At 38.0% G+C, this 17,459-nt stretch overlaps 1 protein-coding gene across 7 annotated transcripts in view; it reads left to right on the forward strand.

Moving 5' to 3' along the window:
* Positions 1 to 17,459, forward strand: part of CEMIP2 (cell migration inducing hyaluronidase 2) — a 74,099-nt gene that overhangs the window by 42,449 nt on the left and 14,191 nt on the right. For all 7 annotated transcript variants that reach the window (XM_058565661.1, XM_058565660.1, XM_058565656.1 and 4 more), the window contains exons 13-19: positions 2,135 to 2,266; positions 3,865 to 3,900; positions 5,235 to 5,390; positions 7,645 to 7,822; positions 10,081 to 10,296; positions 13,987 to 14,195; positions 17,212 to 17,394. In XM_058565661.1, the coding sequence (XP_058421644.1) occupies positions 2,135 to 2,266; positions 3,865 to 3,900; positions 5,235 to 5,390; positions 7,645 to 7,822; positions 10,081 to 10,296; positions 13,987 to 14,195; positions 17,212 to 17,394 (1,110 nt within the window). The remainder of the gene's footprint in view (positions 1 to 2,134; positions 2,267 to 3,864; positions 3,901 to 5,234; positions 5,391 to 7,644; positions 7,823 to 10,080; positions 10,297 to 13,986; positions 14,196 to 17,211; positions 17,395 to 17,459) is intronic.

Raw genomic sequence — 17,459 nt, forward strand, 5'->3', positions numbered from 1 at the left:
ATCCAAAAGAGCAAAAGGGCGTGCGAACCCACTAGTACATTTAAAGCAGAGGACAGTTAAGGGAGGGTTAGGAAGTGTGCTGAAAGCTCATAAATGAGGATGATGAAAAATTGGGAAAGTTAACTGTATTTTCTACAGCTAGAAAGAGGGAAGTGGGAAAGAGGGGAGAAGATAAAGGATATCCAAGCAAGTGGTCAATGATTGATTTATATGGATAGGAATTTGAGAAAAGTGAGATGGCTACGGCAGAAGATTAGATGTTTCTTTATGGTACTCTTTTTTCCTTTGGCTTTTTCTGGCTTTTTTTTTAAGAACGTCGTGTAGTTTCCTTTCCAGAACTCTTCCGTCTGCTTGATATTATGTAATGACTGCAGAGCTGTTTGGCAGCTGCTACAATGCCAGAAGAGTGGGTGATTGCTCAGAGTCAGACTTTTTACCCCTCAGGTCTGAGCTATCTAGTGTAAGGGTCATATGCACAGTCCGAGGGTAGATATGACGCCTTCCAGACTGACCTCCTTGTAGTCCATTCTCTACAATGCTTTCCTCAAGTAGTAGCTAGAGACCAGTTAAAAAAAAAAAAAGAAATCTGATCATATCACTTCCCTGATTCCGTGTTTCCAGTGACTGTTCATCACACATTTGTTTATCTGTCTACCCACTTTATTCAGGTATGAATAACATGTAAAAAGCTGTGCGTATTTAATGTATGCCAGTCGATGAATTTGAGGATACATGCACACCCATGAAACCATCACCACTATCAAGGCCATAGACATACCCATCACCTCCCAGAGTTTCCCCCATCTCCTTTACTGTTATTATTTTTTAATTTTAAAATTTTTAATTTTTTGTGGTAAGAACACTTACCATAAGATCTACTCTCTTAGCAAATTTTAAGTATACAATACAGTTTTGTTAGCTATAGGCACTATGCTGTATAGTAGATCTCCAGAATTTATCTGTCTTGCATAACTACAACTTTGTACCATTTGACCATCACCTCTCCATTTCCCCCTCTCCCCCAGCCCCTGGCAACCACCATTCTATTCTCTGCCTTTCACATTGCATTTAGAATAAAGAATCACATCCTTGCCCATGCTCGTGGCGCATGCCCACCTCTCTATCCTCTCCCCCTTACTTCTTACTCTCCAGCCAACTTGCTTATTGTTCCTTGAAAGTGCCAAGCTCACTCATGCCTGACCTTTGCACCTGCAGTTCTCCGTGCATAGTTTCTTCTCCCATCGTACACATCTAGTGAGCCCCTACTGTGTGCCAGCAACTGTGGTAGTATCGTTTGTGCCAATGATATTTCCTGACCATATGATTGAAAGTCAACCTACTGAATTGGTTTTTGAAAAGCTGTCTAGTTTTGTTTCCCCCTTCCCCCTCCCCCCCAGCTTGGTAAGATGAAGATAGAAATGATCTTTTTTTAAAATAGATGACCTTATGGAATTATTTATTTGAGTTATAGTGGACGGTTATAGTGGATAGTTTTTGACACCAATTTTTTTGACCTTTTCATTAAGATCCTTGTAAGTATTTTAGAAGGAAGAGAAAGAAAAGGTAAAATTTAGTCTTTATAATTTATAAGTCAATTAAATACAATCTATTCTAAATTTAGGCATTTTTAAGACATCGAATTCAGTTTTGTTTCTATATCTCAAACATTTCACCAACACAACTCAAATAATACTCCAGTTCACATATATCTATATGTTGAAATATATGATTAATTTATTCAGCAAGTTTATATTAGTATCATGTTGCTTAAGAATTTGTGAAAACATGCCAGATTTCCTGGTCTCAGGTTTCTTTTGCTGTTTTTGAAATGATTTTAGTGCTTAGAATGTTCTGCGGCGTTGATTCTGTAAGTTGATTTAAAAAAGTAAGTAAGAAGATATGAAAGTCATTGTCTGGAAACTTGATAAACAAATGTGATTTTTTTTTTCCTGGTATTTGAAATACACATAATCAAGTTGTGTCTTAAGATTTTTTTTGTTTGTTTTTGTTTGGGTCAAATTTAAATCCTGCTTTTTGACACTTAAGCTTATAGGTATAAATAGCTGATTTCCATTGCCTTTTCATTACTTTTTTTAAAAGTCCTGTTTTTTTTTTTTTTTTTTGGAACCCCAAGGTTTCGACCTCATCAGGATGCTGACCCTGAAAAGCCACGTGTTGCTGCTTTAATTGACAGGCTCGTTGCTTTTAAAAATAATGACAACGGAGCCTGGGTCAGAGGGGGAGACATTGTCGTTCAGAACTCAGCGTGGGTATTCTCTACAAGTTGTTGTCTGATGACACTGTTGTATGTATTTTTTAAGGCTGTTTTTCAAAACCCAGTAGACTGAAAGTACAGTGGTGGATTCTGGAGTCATGTTATTACGACTAGTAGACAGGACAAGCTCCGAGGAAGTATGCTAGTGTTAACAGACTGCAAATGTTTGGAATCGTCTCATTCTGCTGCTTTGGTTGGAACTGAACTTGTCTGGTGACATGAGAGTTTTTTGATGAGATTGAACAGAAACTGGGAATTTAACTTTATATAACAAACAGGGTCTATGTCAGAGAGCTAAATAAAGATTTTGAAACTACCTGGATTTTTTTTTCCTTCCTCTTGGAAACTCGAAGTTATTTTGATACTCTTCCACTGCCATTCAAAGCAGAAGTTGTGAATTCCACCTTAATAAGTCTGTTGATTTCTGTCTTAACATGACTTGTGGCAGTAAGCATCTCACTTTTTTCCATGTGTATGATTTTAGGAGAAGTCTGATGTATCTTGAGCTAAGATTGCATGTTCTAGAGTCTAGAAAACATGTTTTTTCTGGCTGATCCTGACATCAGCTTCTTGGCATTTTATCATCATCTCTGACTTTTTTTTTTGGTGAGGAAGACCAGCTCTGAGCTAACATCTAATGCCAATCCTCCTCTTTTTTTTTTGCTGAGGAAGATTGGCCATGGGCTAACATCTGTGCCCATCTTCCTCTACGTTATATGGGACGCCGCCACAGCATGGCTTGACAAGTGGTGCATCAGTGCGTGCCCGGGATCCGGACCTGCGAAGCTTGGGCTGCCGAAGCAGAGAGCACGTACTTAACTGCTAGACCACTGGGCCAGCCCCCATCTCTGACTTTTATCATGCAAAAAAACTGATATTGTATTAAATTTGTAGAATTAGCTTGGGTATTAATGTTGAAGAGTTTTGAAGAGAATACCATGATCTAATTGTTTTTTATTATTAATTATTTATTTATTTTATATTTTAATTTTTTGCTGAGGAAGATTCTCCCTGAGCTGACATCCACTGCCAATCTTCCTCTTTTTATATGTGAGCCGCTGCCATAGCATGGCCACTGACAGACGGGCGGTGTAGATCTGCACCCAGGAACCAAACCGGGTGCGAGCAGAGCATGCCGAACTTAACCACTAGGCCACCGGGGCTGGCCCTAATTGTTTTTAAAAATAATTATAAAAATAATAATTATAGCTAGCACTTCTATGCTGCTGACTATGTGCCAGGCACTAAATGGTTGAAATTAATTGGTATGTTTACTGCTCTCAAGTATCCTATAAGGAAGGTTATATTATTATTTCAACTAATAGGTGAGAAAACTGAGGAAGAGACAGATTGAGTGACTTGCCCAAGGTCACACAGCTAGTAATTGGCCAAGCTGAGAGTTGAACCAGGTGCCTTCACTGTGGAGTCTGTGCTTTTAGTTACTGGGAAGTGAAACTTTTTTTGTGCTCTTGGAGAGTAAACATTATTGGAACCTTCTGGATTTCATGACAATTAAATATCGAGAGAATTACCTCTTCTTACATGATGTGATAAATTAAAATGTTCCCTCATTCTCTTTTCTCTTACAGATTTGCAGATAATGGAATAGGGCTGACCTTTGCTAGGTTTGTAATTACTTTACAAATGTTTATCTGATTATAAGCCTGTAAGGTCAAATAACCCTTGATTATTTAATTAATTTATTTATTTTTGGATAATACACAGGAATGTTATATCACTTATTAGCATTAAAAAAATATTAACACCTGCTTCCTGATACCACTAGAGGGTCAAAAACACATTTTTATTGATTAATTGAATTCATACCAAAGTAGTAGATTAACATAGCTGGAATTCCACAGAAGGGTAGGCCCGTCGTAATTTTTTCCTTAGAAGAAAACACTTGAGCTTTAGACTAAGATTTTAAAAAGTAGAGGAGAGAGGAAGGGAGTAAAAATTGGGAGCAGGTTAAGTGTTTTCTTTTTTAGAAGCTAGACTAGGGCCGGCCCTGTGGCTTAGCGGTTAAGTGCGCGCGCTCCACTGCTGGCGGCCCGGGTTCGGATCCCGGGCGTGCACTGACACACTGCTTCTCCGGCCGTGCTGAGGCCGAGTCCCACATACAGCAACTAGAAGGATGTGCAACTATGACATACAACTATCTACTGGGGCTTTGGGGAAAAAAAGGAGGAGGATTGGCAATAGATGTTAGCTCAGAGCCAGTCTTCCTCAGCAAAAAAAGGGGAGGATTAGCGTGGATGTTAGCTCAGGGCTGACCTTCCTCACACACACACACACAAAAAGAAGCTAGACTAGTTCTTCAGTGGTCTTTAAGAATGGAACTTTTTTTGTGTGTGAGTGAGGAAGATCAGCCCTGAGCTAACATCCACGCTAACCCTTTTTTTTTTACTGAGGAAGACTGGCCCTGGGCTAACATCCGTGCCCATCTTCCTCCACTTTATATGGGACGCTGCCACAGCATGGCCTGACAAGCAGTGCATTGGTGCGCGCCCCGGATCTGAACCCAGGCCTCCGGCAGTGGAGTGCGCACACTTAACTGCTGCACCATGGGGTCGGCCCCAAGAATGGAACTTTCTATGTTACATATTTTTCTCCAGATAACAGTTATTCTTGTTGCTATCTTAAATATGCTTATCACTAATTGTTCCTTTCAGGGCAAGTTCTTTCTCCTCGTTTGCAATATTGTTGCTTGAGACTAAAACAGTTGTTGCTGCTAAATTAAATTTTATTTATTTCTAATTTGCAAACCACATATTAATTTATAAGCAAGTATGTTCACAGTTTAGAAGCACTTTTTGATGACTTGATACTACCTATCAGGAAAAACTACTGGCTGCTTTGAAAATGTTTAGTTTTTTAAGTTATAGCCTGCTTTCATTTGAAGGTCCATTTAAATTTTCTAGAGATGTGTGGTTAATGATTATTATTCTCATTTTAACAGTGATGGAAGCTTCCCAAGTGATGAAGGTTCCAGCCAGGAGGTTTCTGAATCTCTCTTTGTTGGGGAGAGCAGGAATTATGGCTTTCAAGGTGGTCAGAACAAGTATGTAGGCACTGGAGGAATAGACCAGAAGCCTCGGACACTACCCAGGAACCGGTAAGCATTGCTTTAGCAGTGGAGTATTAAATTTAAATAATAAATGAAAACCTAACCCTTATGGAAGTTTCTGTAATAATCCTGGATGAATTGGTTTCTACTGTGACACTTTTCCCACCTTATCTTATTACTATTATTATTGTTGTTGTTGTTGTATGTCTCATCCTCTGGAATTCTGGAATATTAATTCTTAAACATTTCCTGGATTTCATTATCGATTTTATAACAAAGGAACCTATCTTGTTTCTCATTCCATGAATAAGGTCTTATGTAAGCTGGTGATTTTTTTTTTTTTTTTTTTTGTTTCTTTCTTTCTTGAGCCACAGAAAGTTGCCAAACCATAAACTATGACATGAGGTCAGTTTTCCCTCAATTTGTGATGTTGGTTTTCAGAAATAGCCACTGGAAAAAGGATAATACCTATTGAAAGAGTCCTACAAAATAAGAGTTGATAGATGCCAAAGCTGACTTGACACCTAACCACGGCTATATAATGAACAGTGTTTTAGATGTTGAAGGGGTATGGGGGTAGACCTTTGGCATGTTTTCTGCCAAAAGAATCACAGAGTCATTAAAATAGTGCTTAGCACTAGAAAGACTATTCAGAGTATTTAGGGAACTATTAACTAATTAATCCATACCTCAGTTCTGAGGCACAGCCTGGAGTTGTCCTCATTTTACTTGTGAGAAAACCAGGAGGAGAAAAATTTGTGTTCTAAAGGCGTTACATCAGAGCTGGTGTCAGAATTCATCAAGCATCAATTCCCTTAAAGTTATATGCTGTATCTGGACGTTGGGCTAGGACAGGTCAGGTAGAATGGGGCAAATGGACTGTTAGCCTTGGGGACAAGGGGCGAGGGTTGAGGAAACGGCTTTACTAGCTTCTGGCAAAGAGTTACCCATGCTCGGCTCCTCTCCCTTGTGCTTGTCGTTGGGAAATGTTGAGTGTCATTATATGCTGTGCTCTCTGTAGAACTCCTGTTAGACCATGGAAGGCACTAGGAAAGGAACTTCATGGTTATCATGTGTCAGCCCCTGTTCTAAAATCCTTTATTATTCACTTAATGCTCGCAAAATCCAAAGATGTAGGTACTGTCATCATCCCGCTTTATAAATGAGTAACTTGCTAAAGGTAGCTGAAGTGGGATTCAAACCCTGATAGTTTGGCTTCAGTGCTATGCTCTTAACCATTAGGCCATCACTGCCTCTTCTAATGTGCAGATTAGAAAAAGAAAAAAATAGCTGTATTGGTTGGGGTATGGGCTACAGTATTATGGTGGCCAATTCAATTCCATTCTTTTTATTTTGTGTTGGCCTCCCGTTTTACTTCAAAATGCTTATTCCTTCTTTGCTAAGGAGGTTTTTCCAAAACAAAGATTCCTTGTTGGTCAATGGATCCAGTTTTTATTTTCTGTATCTTTACAACCTTTTCTATGGGAGAGAAGCATTTTGGAATATATCCTCAGAAATACTCAAGATGCATGGATTTTTAACCAGGCTATTTGATTTTCTTGCTAGCATATATGCTTTTATTGTAGAACACTGCCAAGTTGTAAACTAATTAGTTGCTATAGAAATTCTCTGCAATGCCTTTAAAGAATTTAATGGGAGAAATCTAAGGGATCCAGATTATTATGGGTTTTGTCCATTAATTATGGTTAATGATATATGATTAGTAGATTAAGGAGTTTGTTGAACAGAAAGGAGGAAAATGAATAAAATGAATTTCTCAATCTAGCTACCCCTTTGACATAGTAAGCCTTGAGGACTTACACTTTTATACTTCTGAGTATATCATTTCACCCTATTACTATCATTTAGTGACTTGAAAGGAAGTTCTCTCTATTTAAGCACAGATTTGTCTTTTGTTCTCATGCTAGAGATTTTGGAACCAAAACTAAAGTATTTGAGTTACCAAATAAAGGGTCTTAACTGAGTTGATTCAAGGAAGCAAAAGTCACCTTTTCAGAGAGGCCTCCATTCTGTCCAAAATAGCATCTCTCTCCTACCCAACTAATTGTATTATTATGTCTTATTGTCTCCATAGCACTTATTATCTGAAAGTATCCTTTGTTTTTCTCACTACGGTATATGTTTTATTTGATCAGGGATCTTGTCTTGGTTACCACTGTTTCCTAGAATTATGCTTGGTGCATATGGGATATTCAACAGTACTTATAAAACAAATATGTAAATGAAGTGCTGTTAAGGGCATGGGCCCAAGTGCATTAAACAAAATCTTGTATTTCAACAGGACATTCCCAATTAGAGGCTTTCAGATTTACGATGGGCCCATTCATCTCACCAGGTGCACTTTCAAAAAATATGTGCCGACTCCAGATAGGTATACCAGCGCTATTGGCTTCCTCATGAAGAACTCCTGGCAGATAACCCCCAGGAATAACATCTCTCTCGTGAAGTTTGGTCCACATGTAAGTATATTCTTGTGGTTCCTCCATAGTGACTGTGGTGTGAGAAGGAGGGATAGCACATTCCCAAAGACAAAAACACAAACACAAACAAAGGATTCGTACTTAGTCTCTATGACTGGGAGGAGCAACATATGCAAAAGCAATTCCTAATTCTTTGCGCTCTGTCCCGGTGAGTTCAAGGTGAGAACAGAAGTCCCATGTCACCTGGGGTATTTTTGATATTCAAGTGATATCTCTAAAGGAAAAATGACTTAAAGTGATGACATAGGGATGGGGATCGTAGAGTTTCATAGGAACAAGAGGACATAGGATTTTGGGAAATGCAGTGTAGTAATCCGTGACGAAATTTGTGTTCTACCTGGTATTTTACTTATCTGGGGCTAATTCTTCTGGGACACTAGAGGATAGAAGGTTGGGAAAGAAGGGGAATACTGGGGTGGTGTGAAAAAACATTGGGTTATTTCTGATATAAACTGTTGGAAGGTTTTTATGAAGATTGCAAAGAAGACTTAGAAATAATTGTTTACAGTGCAGTAGCCCACAGAAGTAGTTTTTGTAGTGGTTTCATCAGTCACCTTTTACCCTGGATACACAGGACAATCTGATCACATTCCCCCAGCCTCCTCCCGTCCTTCTGGTTCAAAGTTGACAGTGGCATAGAGAGCTTGAGGCTCTGACCGTCTCACTGCCTGCTCTCATAGGGAGCCGCAACTGGCAAGTGGCTCATAGTTCTCTCATTCACGTCCATAGGCAAACTCTGTGGACCCAATTTAAAAGAGGACTTGGGGTAGTTTACCAAAGACTCTGTCTGGTTTTCTAGAATAGCTGAGGCATGGAGCAGAGGCGCAGGTGCAAATGGGGATGTCAGCTTGGTTGGCTGGTTCTCTTTCAGGTCACATGACTCCAGGGAAGAGGAAGAGCTCTACTGTAAATAGCTTCCCACATGAATGAATAGGGTGGGTCTTGACGTCAGCTCTGCAGCACGAGGCTGGCTGTTTGCATACTGCCCACACGGACTTCCTCATGCATACAGTTTAGTGACCACAGACATGGTCATACTGAAACAGTTTGTTAGATGTTACATGTGTTGTGGAGTTCTAGAATTCTAACAGCCTAAGAGAATCCATGCTGTTTAAGTCTAGTGGTTCATCAGCCTGGACTTCTTGATCTGGGAACAGTTCATAAAGAGAACGATTTGCCAAATGTGTTCTACCCCAAAAGGTGGAAAATATGCCCTAAACTTCTCTTGGATTTAACCATAGGAGGTATAAGGAAAAGAGAAAAAAGCCTAGAACTAAGAATCTAGAGCCACTTGTCCCAGCCATCACTGATTTTACATTGAGTTGCTTATCATTTAGATGTTCAGTTGATTTTAAAACTTCCTAGGGTGACAAGTGCAAAAAAGCGTTTTAGAGGTGTGTCTGCGTGGGTTGATTAACAGTAGTAAATTGACCACTAAGCAGAAGCAGCGAAAGACTATAAACGTGTCACCTGCAGCCTGCTTTGCAGCTGTGTACTGTGTGTTCAATAAAGGCTTTATATTAACTCTACCACTGGGTTGCGCTTGGTCTGTGTTGCGGAGAGAGAAAGTTAACTTTCACTTTTCAGCAGGTTCTAGTGAGTTCAGGGGTCACCCAGCCATACTAAGGCAACGCTTCGACTGTGTGTCAGTTTTCAACTGTACTTATTTTTTGGTGAGGGAAGTCATATGAAATAACTAAAGCATTTGGAATAAAATAAAATGCTTAGCTCTTAAGTTAGAACTAGTAATATATTTTTATTTAATTGAGGTATAATTTGCATAGAGGGAAATGCACAGATCTTAAGTGTACACTTTATAATTTTTAACAAATATGTGTGAGTACATAGTCCCCCTTCCCACAACTGTTCTGATTTCTCTTACCACAGATTAGTTTTTTTCTGGAGAGCAGGTAATAGTTTTTAAGTGGAAACAAAGGAAAACACCAAAGATGAAATTTAACATTTGCTACTTGAACTTCGCTAGGCTTTGGGAATTTTTTTTCTCCCCAAACATATCATAATTAATGGAAAACTTTGATTGATTGGGTGCTGTAGAGATAACTATGAACTGTGACTTTGATTGATTGGGTGCTGTAGAGATAACTATGAACTGTGACTCAGAATGCTTTCACCTTAAAACAGTTGTAATGGGTATGCAGTTGGATCCTTGCAGGGGATGCTGGGTAAGATGGTAGGAGCCCTCATTTTGCAATGTCATTGTTTGTCACTGCTGCCAGGTCTCTCTGAATGTCTTCTTTGGAAAGCCTGGCCCCTGGTTTGAAGATTGTGAGCTGGATGGTGATAAGAACTCCATATTCCACGATGTTGATGGTTCAGTGACAGGATACAAGGACGCTTATGTGGGAAGAATTGACAACTACCTGATCCGCCATCCAAGCTGTGTAAACGTGACCAAATGGAACGCAGTGATCTGCAGTGGGAACTATGCCCAGGTAGGCCAGCATGCAGTGGGATGCCCGATTCCTCACCAGCTCCTCACGGCACTGCTTCTGTGAGGAGTACTCTTCAGCTCTTCAGTATGATTGATACTTTCCAAAGCATGATTTTTCTTTAGGAAAAAAAAAGAAAGAAAAAATTCATTAGGAATCATGGACTCATAGAATTTTATTTAAAGCTCCCTCACTCCAGACCAATTTAAGAAGTGGAAAAGTGGGTTCAAGAGAGATGAGATGATTTGCCATTGGTTAAATATGGTTGGGAGGTAGTTGGGGTGAGAACCCATATTTCCTGAGTCTTAGGCCAGGTTTTCTTGCCATGCTATAGCTGTGTCTCCTGAGAGGGAGTTTTATTCTTTGCTTTCAGGGTCATTATCTCTACTAAATTAAGGAATATGACTTTTAAGGCAGAATATCAATAGGTCACATGGAAAGTGAGATGTTCCAGGAGACAGAGGTAGGAATTGGAAATGATTGGACAGGGGAAGAATCCAAGGAAATTCTTCAAAATATATTATGATATAATATTGATGAAAATATGAAAGGGATGATATGGATTGGGAAAACTTCTTTGGAAACATTAAGCTAGTGTGCGTTTATTAACTGGATGCCCAGTGTAAGAGGATGGACGAATTTGGGAGGTTGTATGTTAAGAGCACAGATGCTGGAGCCAGACCACCTGGGTTTGAGTCCTGGCTTCACTATTTCCTTAAATATGAGTTGGGTAAGTTAATTAACTGCTCTATGCCCGTGCACAATGAGGATAATACTGGTTCCTCTATACGAGGCTGTTGTGAAGGTAGAATGCATGAATTTATGTAAAGCATTTAGCTTATGGGCTGGCCCATAGTGAAGTGCTTGCTGCAATTAGTATTATTTGAGGAGCAGGACTCTAGGTAGCAAAGATGATTTTAATAGTGATATTTGGATGAATGGAGGAGATTATAGAACGCAGGTACCAGTTGCCCAGAATTTTGAAGGGAGCAAAATTTTATTTCATTATTTTAGACAATTAAATGATAGGATTTAATAATAGACATCAAGGGAGATAAAAGAATAAAGGAAAAGGATAATTAGAGCATAGAGAGGAGAATTAGAGGAAGAGCAGAGATCTTCCAAGGGGATTGGGCTCTGATTGTCCCAAAGGCAGGAAGATTTGCTGCTAAATGCTCTTATTTGTAGGGTGGGTTCTTCTGGGGAAGGCGAGTTCTCTGATGTAGCCCCTCCACTGAGCTCTGGCTACTTTGCCTGTCAAGGGTGTGTGCGTGGGCTCCTGCTTTTCCACTTGTTCAGCCTCCTGAGTTGTGTGTGGTTTCTACCACCTAAGCCTTCTATAGTTGGAGCTTCTTGGAGCAGAATTCTTCATTGCTCCTCTGACTTTGAATCATGACTGTTAAAGAATGCTATGATTCTTAAATTAAAAAAAAACTTCAAAAAGATTCTTGTCTATAGACAAGACAAAGGGCTTAAGAGGGATACAGATTGGAGAGATTTTTTTGGTTTATGTTAGTGGAGTATTCTTTGTTGTGAGATTTCTCATTCCTATGAGCAAAAAAATAAAAAAGTATCGTACTTACTTAAGTTCTGGGAGGGACAAGAAAGGATGGAGAATTAACTATAGTAAAATAAAGAAGGAAAAAAAGTGGTTTAAAACGTGATTTCTTTTTCCCATTCATTTTATTTTTAATCAGAATTTGTCCCCTAAAATTAAGTTCACCTATCAATACCTAGGAAGCTATAGAAATTCTAGAATTAAAATAAAACAAAAACAAAAGCAAAAAGCTTGTAGTCCTTTTGTAGCTACAGTTTTAGTTAAATTTCTTGCTAGCCATGTGTATTCAGTGGTGTGTGTGTGTCTGTGTTAAAGTGGTGTGTTCTCATATAAATGAAATTTATATTTTTAAATTTTATGTAAAATTTACATTTAAAATTATTATGTGTGTCTATAAACTCTTTGGCTTTCTAATGTATGTGAGAATGTGAATCTGATCTTTCTATCTTACAAAATAGAGTAGTAATTCTATTTTTATTTGGAGATGAAGAAAGAAATAAGTCATTTAATACTTCCCAGGAGATTCTGGAATGGGAAGACCATAGGTCAGAAGTTTTCTCCTGAGAAGTTGGAGTTTGGGCTGGGAGCCCAGATCTGCAGCTATTTGTTGTTAATTAGATAATGTATAAAACTATAGATAATGAATAACACATTATCTTAGATAATATATAACATACTTAGAGAATATATAATAATATATATAACTTAAATAATGTATAATACATCTTTATGCAAAAGACAGAAGCAACTGGATCTCAAGATAGAATAATCATTATTTAGCTATTTGTAAATATATTTTAATGGAATGTCTGCTCTCCGCTGACCCAAGGGATAAAGGTGCTCAGGAAGAAAGGTGGTAACATAATGAGAATTAAGGTTACGTGTGCCATCTCAAATCCTTCTTGGATTTGGAAGAAGGCAGGATATATATTATTATTGTATTATATAATTATATGTATATATATGTTTAATTAATTAATTATATGTGTTATATGATGCATAACCCATTATGTATTATATATAACCTATATTTTATATGTAACTTATATTTGTATATAACTGTATACTATAATAATATAGTATATATTTTATTAATTTATATAATTATAGGTTAAATATAAACATTCCAATAATAAATATTAAATAATATATGCAATATATATTAATATATATATTCAACATATATTTAAATGAAGACGAGGAGTCTCAAAATATACATTTCCTATCTCTTTATTTTAAATCTTTAAGTGTCGGTAATACTCTTTAAGAGAAGAGTATTACATCGAAGTAGTCAAATGTAAATGAGAGTTAAGAAGATTTTATGGCTCAAAGGATGTGTGATTGAGGAATCAATATGGAAGAAACTGTAGAAATGACAGAAAGAAAAATAGAGAAGTATTATGGATTAAATGTAATATTTTGCAAATGTTTTAATACTCCTAGAGACTTGAGCTACAGGACATGGATTTGTTTTAAGAAATCATTCTGAGGTTTGTTCTTTGGAGGATGCGTTTAGGGAAGGTTTTGTTTTGGCACAGCAAGGGGCTCAAATGCCACTGGAATAAATACAGGACTTTTCAAATTTGTCTCAGTTTAATGTTTTTCCAGTTTTTGCAGAAGGCTTTATAAACCCTTTTTTTTTTTTTTTGAGTGGGTGAAAAATGACTTCTTGGGCTGATGTAGGTCATGGAAAATTGGAAGCCAAAGCTCTAAGATATTTAAATTTTCCATCTCTTATTTTAGAGGCAAGTCTCTCAGATTTGTCTAGAAGGTATCAGTTTTCACATTAATTTACCAATTTTTTGTATATATGTTGTTTAGATTGAGGAATTTCTCTGACAAGCAATATAAGCCACAAAGGTTTCATATTCTGATGAATTCACTGGCCGGTTGTGGTGGAAGAGATGATGAAGGTCTTGGCTAGCTGAAGGCATGGTCTGTTTTTACCATTTCAGTTAAAGCAGGCTTCATTATAAGGGTAGCTTAGGATGAAGTTGGCTACTACTCATTTAGTCTGGCACAGATCTCAGAATCTCTCTTTTGCAAGTACAGACACTTGACTTTGTGCTGGAAATGTTTATTTAGCTATTTAAACTTTCATTCTCTTCCCTTTAATTCTTAATTATTTTTTGAAGGTCTACGTGCAGACGTGGAGCACTCAGAATCTGACTATGACCATCGCACGAGATGAGTATCCATCCAACCCCATGGTGCTCCGGGGCATTAACCAGAAGGCTGCCTTTCCTCAGTACCAGCCTGTGATCATGCTGGAGAAGGGCTACACCATCCACTGGAATGGCCCGGCACCAAGGACTGCTTTTCTATACCTCATAAACTTCAACAAGTATGTTTCTATTACTGTTATTTCAAATAGTTGAGCAAGTAGTAATTTCGTGGAGAAAAATAATAACATAATCTCCTTTGTAAACAAGTAAAGAATGCCAATTTCATGTACTTTGCTCCTCTTGTGGGGAGGCTGTATATTTTATGTTGATGGAATTAAGAGATTATACAAATTGACTCCTGTCATTTTAAAAGCATTTCTTTTTCTCTATGATCGAGGTATTGTGTGCTGAAAGCCATTTAACAATAGGTTTTAATACAGTCGGTTGAATACTTTAATTCCCCATTGCCGGGATGGGAAGAAGTTTTATCTAGTGTTCCAACTGAGTACTTGGTTACCTGGGAAATTATAAGATTTTTGAGGCCAAGTTTAGACTTGACAAAAGAGAGTGGTGTGATTGATTAGTAATGTCTGCTATGGGTGAGAGGCAGAAGAGTTGTGGCACGAATGCCAGGTATTTGCCACCCCTGCCTGAAAGCATCTTGCTGTCTCTCCTTGATTTCTCAGTTGTCTATCCTAATAATATCACTTTCAATTAAAGAGTCTATTTTTACCTTAATTTATTCAAGCATTTACTGTGTGCCAGTAAAGATGATATAAAGATGAATGGGAAAAGTACTTGCCCTCCAGGAGGAGTTCATGGTATACAGACAGAAAAAAACTCAAGAAATCAATAAACGCAAGTAAATCAAAAAGGCTTGTTCACCTGACTGTCATAAAGCTCTGACTTTTCAGAATGCTCTTAAAGCACCCACTTGAAATTAACAGAGGTGGACTTAAAACATGTAGGAATTTAGCTTTAAGTAGGTTACTTCTAAGGATGGATGAACATCATGGTGGATGGTGCCCTTATTCTGAGATGGTTAGGCCTTTGGCACATGCTCTATACTGAACCGTTGCTGTTTTCCCGTCGCACTTGCTGCTGCTTCTCTGTGTCCTTGCTGGAGAATCGTACCCCCACCTACTAAGTCAACCAAGACAAAAATCCCAAAAGTCCAAAAATCAAGGACTCATCCTTGACGCTTCCTTTTCTCTCGTCTCTCCATCCCATTAGTGACCAAACTCTGCTGGTTATATCTCCTTAATGTCATTCACATCTCGCCACTTGTTTCCACCTCCACTGCTTGTGATTGAGTTCAGGCCATCATCCTCTCTTTCCTGGATCCCTGCAGTAGCCTCCTCAGTCTCCCCACCTCCAGTCTTTAGTCCACATTGTGTCTAGGGTGAGGTTTTTAAAAGCCCAATCTGGTATTATCACTCTCACCAATGAGCTGCGGAGAAGTCAACGAAAGAAGCAAATGATTATATGGACCGAGGAGAAATGTCACAGAGTGAGTGATAATCCCAAAAGTTATATCTGGCAGGTTATGAATCTGAGGTGAGGTATTACAATCAGGTGGTATGCAGGCTTCTGTAAGTACTGCACATAACTTTTGAACAAATATTGAGCAAGTGAAAACATTTTAAAGTGAAGAAAAGCTGAGCCCAAAAGTTTCAAAAATTCATATGGGCTGGAAGTTCAGTCAAACTTTCCTTGTTTTAAAAATTACATCATAGGCAGAGGCAAGAGGAAGAGATGGACAATTTTTTTCCCCAAATTTAATATAATTACAGAGAGGTCATAGATTTTGTCATAGTGCCACTTCTGAAAATAACACTTTAGAAGTTATAAAAGCTGTACTTATTCATTAAAAAACAAAATAAGGAAAATACAGGAAAACGTAAAGAAAATTGAAATAACCTATAATTCTTCTAATCACAGTGAGGCATTATGAATATTTATAGTATTCTCCTCTCTCCTCACCCTCCAGTGTTTTCTGAGCACCTAGATACACAAGAATTTATTGAACTACTCCCTCCCCCATGAACATTTAGGTTGTTTTTCTTCTGCCCACCTCCACCCGCTTTTTGCTATTATATATGATACTGCATAGAACATCTTTTCTTATACATATTTGGTCTGCATTTCTAATTATTATTTAGTGGGATTACTGGATGAAACCTGTGTGAACAATGTTAAGGCCTTGTTACATATTGTTTAAAAATTCTTTAGATTGATTAAAAAGTTCTGGAACTGGATGATGGAGATGGTTGCATAACCTTGTGAATGTACTTAATGCCACTGAACTATAGAGTTACAAATGGCTAAAATGGTAAATTTTTTGTTATGTATATTTTACCACAACTTAAAAAATGCCAAAAATAAAAAAGGGGAAATTGGGGCCAGCCCTGGTGGCCTAGTGGTTAAATTCGGTGCACTCCGCTTTGGCGGCCTAGGTTTGGATCCTGGGCGTGGACCTACACCACTCATCTGTTAGTAGTCATGCTGTGGCTGCAGCTCACATAAAAGAAAAAAAGAGGAAGATTGGCAACGGATGTTAGCTCAGGGTGAATCTTCCTCAGGAAAAAAAAAGGAGGGGAGGGAAATATTTTTAGCGGTTTCCAGAAAGTATTTTATATGTAAGGACATTAGGTAAGAAAAAACACTTTGGCAATTTGGTAATATGCATCAAAAGCTTTAAAAATACATATACCTTTATATCCAGCAATTTTACCACTAGGTATTTATCCTAATGTAATAATGAAAGATAAAAATAAATTTATGAACAACATAATTCTTTGGAAAGATTTTACCAGTGTACACTTCCGTTATCAGACTGTTGTGTTTCTTCCATCTTAGTACACCCATACCCAACCATGTTTCTTAGTTTTATTATCTGCTTGCAGTGTCTAAGTACATTTTATCCAACTTCTATTCACATTCCCTGAAGTCCTGTTGAAACCAAGAAATTTTTGTAAGCCATATTATTGTAAATAGATTGATAAGGGAAATTTAAGTCATATATAAAGGGGGATGATTTGTTAGTATGTCAGAGTTCAGGACTTCCGTTGTTAGTGGCTCAATACAAAGCAGAAATTTGAGGAGAATATCAAGGCTAGTGTTTACATATGCTGTAATACTCAAAATACATTGGCTCAAACGTGAATTCATTTTTTAATTGTCTCTTCTTTATAGGAACGACTGGATTCGAGTTGGCCTCTGCTATCCATCCAACACAAGTTTTCAGGTTACCTTTGGCTTTTTACAGCGGCATAATGGCTCATTATCCAAAATGGAAGAATATGAGCCTGTGCATTCACTGGAAGAATTGCAGAGGAAGCAGTCTGAGAGGAAATTCTATTTTGACTCCAGCACGGGGTAATTCGGTGCAACTAGTGAATGAGAATTATTGCTATTTTTCTTTATTGGTGAAATTACTAGTT

The sequence above is a fragment of the Diceros bicornis genome, chromosome 22 (assembly GCF_020826845.1).
Source record: "Diceros bicornis minor isolate mBicDic1 chromosome 22, mDicBic1.mat.cur, whole genome shotgun sequence".
In the NCBI taxonomy this organism is placed as follows: Eukaryota; Metazoa; Chordata; class Mammalia; order Perissodactyla; family Rhinocerotidae; genus Diceros; species Diceros bicornis.